General features: G+C 37.9%; 1 protein-coding gene across 1 annotated transcript; it reads left to right on the forward strand.

Annotated features, from left to right (window-relative positions):
* Positions 1 to 285: 285 nt before the first annotated feature.
* On the forward strand, positions 286 to 4,873 carry LOC111793492 (nudix hydrolase 13, mitochondrial). The gene is made up of 6 exons (XM_023675398.2): positions 286 to 616; positions 733 to 830; positions 2,143 to 2,263; positions 2,353 to 2,436; positions 3,301 to 3,450; positions 3,564 to 4,873. Exons 2-6 carry the CDS (start codon positions 760 to 762, stop codon positions 3,843 to 3,845), a joined length of 708 nt encoding a protein of 235 aa, XP_023531166.2. The 5' UTR covers positions 286 to 616; positions 733 to 759; the 3' UTR covers positions 3,846 to 4,873.
* The last annotated feature ends 3,636 nt before the right edge of the window (positions 4,874 to 8,509 follow it).

Genomic DNA, 8,509 nt, shown 5'->3' on the forward strand with positions numbered 1-8,509 from the left:
CCTGTACTACCCCTTGTTGGTCCCGAGGGACGGAGGAGGCTAGGTTAGCCGAAAGATGGTTATCGGTTCAAGGACGCAAGGTGCCCTCTTTTCTCAAGATAAGAAGTACCTCTGAACCAATGTTGGAGTGAGTAACTTAAAAAGATATTTATTTTTAAATATTTAATTAAAAGTTTTATAATAGAAAAAATAAATAATTAAAAAATAATTATGAAATTAAATAAATATATGAAATAAGAGAGAGAGAGACGCGACGTGGTGGAGTATAAAAGAGGCGCCGTTGCTTTGCCATTGGCCGGGCGGATCTCTTTCCTTTGCTTCCCCCTCCCCCGTCTCTCTCTCTTCATCTTCTTCTTCGTTTATCTTTCTGTTTCCTCTCTCTGTTCTTCAGATACGGGCATGGAAGGCGTCGCATTCATGGTTCGTGTTGTAAATTGAAAGAGGGCAAGCGTCCATTCAATGCACTGTCAGTTGCACAAACCTCCATTTATTACACCGATTTTTGTTTCTGTTTCCGTTTCCCTTTCCATCTTGCTGCCTTGCATGGCCCTTGATTTCTGTATCTTTCAATGATCCCGATTTGATTTGCTGATTGATAGCTTCGCTTCGGCCTCAGGTTTGCTTTATTTTCCATTTCGATTTGATTTATCGTTGTTATTCATTTTCATTTTCAGTCTGTGTGTGTTTGATGGTGATTTCCTGCAATTCCTGTTTCTGTTTCTCTTTGTTTAGCGATTCTGTTTAGTAGGCGATTGCATAATGTCTGCGGTGTTAGCAAGAACAGGGCGAGATCGTCAGCGCTATGACGATCATTTTCGTCTCGTTTCAGGGTATGATTTTTCTTCTCTTCTTTCTTCCTTTCTCGTTTCGCTCCACTAGAATACCTATGATGTGAAGGAATGATCACGTTTGTTGTTAACAACCATGGATCTTTTGGAATTTACTATTTCTTTTCTGCTATTTCGTCGCATTCTCCTTTGTCTTGTTCGCTTTTTTTTTCTTTTTCTTTTTTTCTCTACATCACTCATAGCCTATTCCTTTTTCCTTATCTTCAATAATTATGAATAGTCTCATTTCACTAACAAATTGCCTAGTTTGAAATGATCATTTCAATTGGTTTTTGCATCTCAAATTTCTGCGCTATTACTATGCTTGTCGCTCGTTTCAATCTACAATTATTGTATCTTTCTGGTTGAGCAATCATTATATTATATTATATATATATATATATATATATATATATATTATATACATGGTGGGTCTTCTTATTGACTTGGGTTACATGAACAACATAATGGGTTTCGCTATCTATTTTTTCTCTTTTGTGGGCAAATTTCAGATATTAGAAAAAACACATGGATTTTTGCTGAGGCTGATTGCGAGCTGTGAGTGGATGTTTCAATTCATGCTCCAAAATTCGATAGGGAGTAATTATGATATTTGAAAACACTTGGGTATTTTTCTTTTCAATTGTTTATGAACTTATTCACGTTATAAACATTCTGGTATGCCTGATAGGAATTGAGATGAGATATACCTATTTGAAGTGTATACAAATGAATTTTGGATGCCTGAAAACGAAAATTATAGTATTTTATATGTTTGAATGAGAAATATACTGATATTAGTTCGCTAACTCCAAACTTTGTTGTATATTATAATTATTTGACGAAAAGACAGCCTGATGAGTTATAGGGGAAGAGAAGGAAACAATTTCTAGATTGAAACATGGATGAATCAGTTGTTGAATGATATGATGTGGATTGTGGATTTGAGTTTCTACTTTCTTGTTCCTTATTTTGTCAGGAAAGTTGCTTGTCTGCAATTGTTCAAAGACTTGTCCTTAACCTAATTCCCTAAATTGAATGTTTAATATGATTAATATAGAATTGTTTCCTTCCAGTTATTGATTTATTTATTTCTCATGCTATTCCAAACTTCAAATTTGAATTCAAAAGTTGGTGTGATGCTGAATGTTTTTCCTCCGAAAATTTAGAGGTTCCTCTACTTGTAGCTTTATCGATGTTGAATTCTTAAATGGCAGTGTTGAATGCTGTTTCATTTGATGTTTTTGTAACTTAATGAATTTAACTCAGCAATTGATACTTATTTGTTGCTTACTTATTGCCACATGCGCAACAGATGCATTCCTTTTAGGCTGATAGAGGACAGCGATGAAGTTCATGACCAGTGTGATATCGAGAACAAAATTGAAGTTCTCATGGTTTCTTCTCCAAATCGTGATGACCTAGTGTTTCCGAAGGTTTATATTTTATCCATTCTTGGTTGAAGGAGTTGGCAAGAAATACCACTGTCCTATATTTCAATGTTTCTCTTTGTTCTGGTTTGTAGGGTGGATGGGAGGATGATGAGACCATCCTGGAAGCAGCGTGTCGTGAAGCCGTGGAAGAAGCAGGAGTGAGAGGAAAGCTCAATGTAGGTTTATATATTGCCCCTTTGTGGAAATTGATAATCTTTTTACATGTTTTCTTCACAAATATCAAACAATATGTGTCAGGGTTGTAGAACCTTTCAGATGCTTGTTCATGGGTTGCCGTAGGAGCCAAGTCTAGGAATAGTTTTGTAACGACCCAAGCCCACTACTAGCAGCTATTGTCCTTTTTGGGCTTTCCCTTTCGGGCTTCCCCTCAAGTTTTTTAAAGAATGCTTCATTCTCCTTCTCAACCGGTGTGGGATCTCACAATCCATCCCCTTCGGGGCTCAGCGTCCTCACTGACACTTGTTCCCTTCTCCAATCGATGTGGGATCCCTAAATCCACCCTCTTCCGGGCTCAATGTCCTTGCTGGCACACCGCCTCGTGTCCATCCCCTTCGGGCCTCAGCCTCCTCGTTGGTACATCGCCCGGTGTCTGGCTTTGATACCATTTATAGCACCCCAAGCCCACTGCTAGCAGATATTGTCCTCTTTCGTTTTTCCCTCTCGGGCTTCATAAGACGAAAGGGAGGTAAACAGGAGCTCACAGGGAGAAATATCCACACCCTTATAAAGAATGCTTCGTTCTCCTCTCCAAGGGGATCTCACAAGTTTACATAAGCAACTGGGCATCTCATGAAATTTGTACTTCGCTGATCTGTTGCTTTAGTAGAACTGCAAAACGCATGAGATTGATGAGTTCTTTGTCAATTGAATGAAAACAACAAACAGTTTTGCTAGCAGTTTAGTTGATTCATGTACTGTATTGTTACTAAAGAATAATAAAGCTAACACCGTATTGTCTTGTTGAACTAGCTACTGTCCATTTTGACTTATTATTGGGAAATTTTCCATTTTTCTGTCAGGAAAACCCTCTCGGAGTTTGGGAATTTAGAAGCAAAAGCAGTCAGGACATCTGGAGCATGGAGGGTGCATGCAGAGGATACATGTTTGCATTAGAAGTTACAGAAGAGCTGGAATCATGGCCAGAGCAGGGAAACCGCCACAGGAAATGGGTCAGTATAGACTTATTACTGGAAACTAGCACTCTTTGAAAAAGCATGTTGTATAAACCGTTTGAACTCTGCCAATAATGAGAAGAAATATTTGGTGTCTGTCTGATTTGCAGCTCAACGTTAAAGAGGCATCCGGACTATGCCGGTACGAATGGATGCGCGTGGCACTCGGAGTGTTTCTTAGAGTAATGGTGGGGGGTGAAAACATTGCAACAACTACAGAAAAGATGTCGGAGACGACCCCAGTAACAGTTCCGAACATGGTTGATTGTGCATTGATATCGTCAAACTGCTGTGGAAGGCCTGCGTTCGGTCAGGCGCAGGGTACGAGTCATTCAGCAGCAGGCATAGGGATCTCAAGGGGATGCAGATTAGGCATCACAATAACAGAATGATGAAGAAGTTGTGCAGTGGAACAAACGGTGAAGTGAAGAGAAGAGAAGCAGATGAGGTATGCTTTTTGAGCTTTGGTTGGGTTGTTGCATAGTGTGAATGATGGTGCGTTTGATGAAGGGTATTGGTATTAATATTGTAATATGCTGGAAGTAAATGAAGAAGCCAAGGCAGCCTCAGGGGTGGTTGGTGGGTGGGGGAACCACACAGTGTATTGTAGTTGGAGAGAGATAAAGACAGCCTCAGGTTCAGCTCGTGTTTACTGTTTAATGGAAATGGATATGGCAATGGTTTAGAGCACCAAAATACCTCTCATCTCATAATATTCTATTCAATTTTGCCTTTAGAAATTATATATATAGTTTTATTTTAACCATCATCTTCAAAGGTTATGAAGAGGAGTAAGTGTATAGACAAAAATTCGCTTCCTCAAGAAATGAGAAAGAACGGAGGAAATCAAATTAAGATATGTGATAGAGATGTCTATTTAGCTTGCGGGGTTGGTGCTCCATGGGGACCTATCTTGAACGGGGCGAACGGGGTGGAGATTTCCATTTTAAACCGTGAATAAGGGAGGGAGTGGGAAGAGGGAGATAAGGGAGGGAGTGGGACTGGGACGAGGTTCTCCCCTCAGATAAATGGGGTTGAAGACAAGAATTATATTCCCCTGCCCAATTCCTCGATCAGACCTGTGTCTGTCCCAAGGATTATATTCACTGTTCCTACCCAATTCCTTGATCAGACCTGTCCCTGCCTCAAGGATTATATTCTTCGTCCCTGCCTAATTTCTCGACCAGACTTGCTTCTACTCCAAGGATTATAATCTCCGTCTCTGCCCAATTTCTCGACCAGATCCGTCTCTCCCGTTTTATTTTTAAGTTTTATATTGAAGAAAACTTTCTATATTTATATAAATTTTTTTTTGTATATTCTCTCGAAGAAAACATAAGTTCCATGTCTTCGATCAAATTTAATAATTTTTTTTGTATATTCTCTCGAAGAAAATATAAATTCGATGTCTTCGATCAAATTTAATTTGTGTAATATAATTTTTTTAACGTTTAAATTATTATTTTTATGGTGTTAATGGAACTAATTTAAAAATTAATTACTATTCTTTTTATATAATTTTCAACAATTAATTTATTAATGGAAAAAAATTAATTACTATTCTTTTTATATAATTTTCAACCATTAATTTATTAATGAAAAAAAAAAACTAATTACTATTCTTTTTATATAATTTGAAAAAATTAATTACTATTCTTTTTTATATAATTTTTTCTTACATCAAATTTTGTCTTCATAATTAATTTTATATTTTATTTATTATTTAAAAATTAAAAAAAAAATTATAAGGGGTTAAACTTCCCTCTCCTTATGGGTGTTTGGATTAGAGATATGTGGGAAACTTTATTTGGATAGTTGGATTAGAGATCTGAATCGTTTCAAATTACCTATCGAAAGTTATGAAATTCAAAGGAAAATAGGTTAGAAGTCACTTATTTGGTTGAAATCTGGAAATCTTGCACGGGTGAAGGAGACAAAAGGATGCATGTTGACGATCTGGATAGGGAATGCGCCCGCGAACGCGGACGATGTGTGTTACAATTCGGACAAAGCACATGTTGGCTTAGTAGTAGAAACACATGCCATTAACAAATTGCATCACTTGACCTGCATCCAACTTGCACCCACCACCGTATAGTCGATTCGGGATCACAACCCACATCCATGAACTAGCCTGACCCAGCTCCCATGATTCGCAACTACACTTCCTTTCCACGTGTGATACACATGCATAGTAAGCGTGCGTAAATACCCCATCCAGCCCATCCAGTGCCTATAGGGCGTGTGAGTTCCCATTTCTTTATCGTTCGACCCCAGTTTGTAACTTTTCCATCCCAATTCTAATACTAATCCTATTTTCGTTTGAATTAGGTTCCTCTAGAGAATTTTCAGTGACTTTTCTACCCGTAATTGTACTTAGAGAATGAAAAATCAATAAATAGCCTTACGGATTTTAGGAAGTGATACTTGTAGGGATCGCTTGAATATGCATATATGCTATCAAAACCTAACCTTAGATGACTAGTATTAGTATGACCCGAGCCTAGAAAGATTGGATAAACACGAGAGATAATCACATTAATTGATTGGTATCCGTGACTTTGAACCTCTGAAAAGTAACTCAGAATAAGTCAAAATTTATCGCACATGCAATCTTATAATTCTATTGATTAAACTCTGACGTAAATTTACAAAAATTTAATGGATATACTGTATAATTTTGTTTTTATTAGAAAGAACAAACAAAATAAATAAATAAATAAATATGTATTTTATTATTATTATTATTATCTGTACTTTTTATTTTTTGATTGTCCTTGTTGTCGTAGACGTGGCCTGTGGGAGTAGACTTCAGCAATGCAATTACAAATTAATGTAGATGACGTGGACATTTGGGTTTGGTTTGGAGTCACGCGCCATTCAAGTGTTTTGACTTCACGTGCACAGCCTAGGCACGTGATCTCCACCCGCCGCCCCCTCTTCCTTTTCTACGCGTTTCTCGTGACGCGTCCAATGCGTGTGCGTCTTACAATTTTCTTCCTTTTTTACCCTTACCATTTCTATCCACATTAATTAATTTGACCCTTTATTTATTTATTTTTATTTATAAAATTAAGTGAAATTAATGCATTACAAATTATAAAAAAATTAATGAATTATTTCAATGGACCAGTCTATTATATAGACTAGTTTTTGGCATAGCTATAAGTTTTTACAAATAAAATATAAAATACGACCCACATCCACTGCTAGCATGTGGGACATCACAATCCACTCCCTTTGGAGCCCAACGTCCTCGCTGACACTCTTTTCTTTTCCTTCCCAACCAATGTGGGACATCACAATCCACTCCCTTTGGAGCCCAAGGTCCTCGCTGACACTCTTTTCTTTTCCTTCCCAACCAATGTGGGACATCACAATCCACTCCCTTTGGAGCCCAACGTCCTCGCTGACACTCTTTTCTTTTCCTTCCCAACCAATGTGGGACATCACAATCCACTCCCTTTGGAGCCCAACGTCCTCGCTGACACTCTTTTCTTTCTCCAATCGATGTGGGACCACCCCAAATCCACCCTCCTTTGGGGCCCAGCATCCTTACTGGCACACCGCCTCGTGTCTACCCCCTTCGGGAAATAGCGAGAAGGCTGACACATCGTCCAGTGTCTGGCTCTGATACCATTTGTAATGACCCAGATCCACCGCTAGCAGATATTGTCCTTTTTGGGCTTTCCCTTTCGGGCTTCCCCTCAAGGTTTTAAAACACGTCTGCTAGGGGAAGGTTTCCACACCCTTATAAATGGTGGTTTGTTCTCCTCCCCAATCAATGTGGGACATCACAATTCAAAATCTGGATTCGACACTTGATAGCCTTGACATTCCTCTGTAACTACCTATTTCTCGCTTTTAAGAATAAATACTGGAAATAAAACCCTAAATCTCAATGATCGAAGATGTGAGTTTTGTAAATTTATTGTTATGACCCATGCACAAGATTCGGAATCTGGATTCAGCACCAGATAGCACTGACATTCTTTTATATCTACATTCTCCCGCTTCTTAGAGTAAATACTATCCCACCAACATATGTCTTTTCACGCTTTGTTCTCACTCATATGGTTCTTAGAAAAATTCCCGAGAAGTCACATAACATAGAAATGCGCTAAACAAAACACATTTTACTTTCACGTTTCTTTGGTATAAGTAGTAACTTTCAATTCTTTTAAGTATTTTTAGCACTGTTGGATCTATAGGATCGCTCTCATTTGAGTGTTATCTCAGTTCATTCATGTATTTCTCTTTTACTCGGGTATCATATTTACACACAAAACTGAATCGAAGTTCAAATATAAAATTAACGTATGAAAGGTACGACGAAAATGGAGAGATTGGAACGAGATAGGAACGAGAGTGGATGAAAGTATTGGGCATTGGGGATTTGAAATTTGATATGACACGTAATCAATAAGGAAGGAATTCATTGGATTAGGGCTCTATGCCACATGTCATGTTATGTTGATGGGTTTGAAATGAGAGACCATGGAATATGGCCTATCACTCCCCATTAATTCCATTATATATTGCATAACAATTTGCTGACTCAGCCAAAAAAAATTATTTTATTATTATTTTTTTTCACCTAATTATGCCATCCACTAACATTTGTTTGAATTTTTTTTTAATAATCACGGGATATAGTGTGAGATCTTATCTCGATTGTAGAGGAAAACAAAATATTTTTATAAGGGTGTAGAAACTTTTTCCCTTATAGACGCGTTTTAAAATCGTGAGGCCGACGATAATACGTTACGGGTCAAAGTGGATAATATATGTTAATGGTGGACTTGGACGGTTAAAAATAGTATTAGAGCCGGTCACTGGGCAGTGTGCCAGCGAGGATGCTGACCCCTAAGGGAAGTGGATTATAAGATCTCATATCGGTTGGATACGGGAAGAAAACATTTCTTATAAGGGTGTGGAAATCTCTCCCTAATAGACGCGTTTTAAAATCGTGAGGTTAACAACAACACGTTACGGGTCAAAACAGACAATATTTGTTAACGGTGGTCTTGGACTGTTACAAATGGTATTAGAGTCA

Source organism: Cucurbita pepo, chromosome 4 (genome assembly GCF_057944985.1).
Source record: "Cucurbita pepo subsp. pepo isolate OVF chromosome 4, ASM5794498v1, whole genome shotgun sequence".
Classification (NCBI taxonomy): Eukaryota; Viridiplantae; Streptophyta; class Magnoliopsida; order Cucurbitales; family Cucurbitaceae; genus Cucurbita; species Cucurbita pepo.

Excerpts from the sequence above, each read along its gene's own strand:
- LOC111793492 (XM_023675398.2), top strand. The coding sequence starts at position 760 with ATGTCTGCGGTGTTAGCAAGAACAGGGCGAGATCGTCAGCGCTATGAC. Across the intron at positions 2,264-2,352 it reads ATGACCTAGTGTTTCCGAAG|GGTGGATGGGAGGATGATGA; the intron begins GTTTATATTTTA and ends TCTGGTTTGTAG. Across the intron at positions 3,451-3,563 it reads GAAACCGCCACAGGAAATGG|CTCAACGTTAAAGAGGCATC; the intron begins GTCAGTATAGAC and ends TCTGATTTGCAG.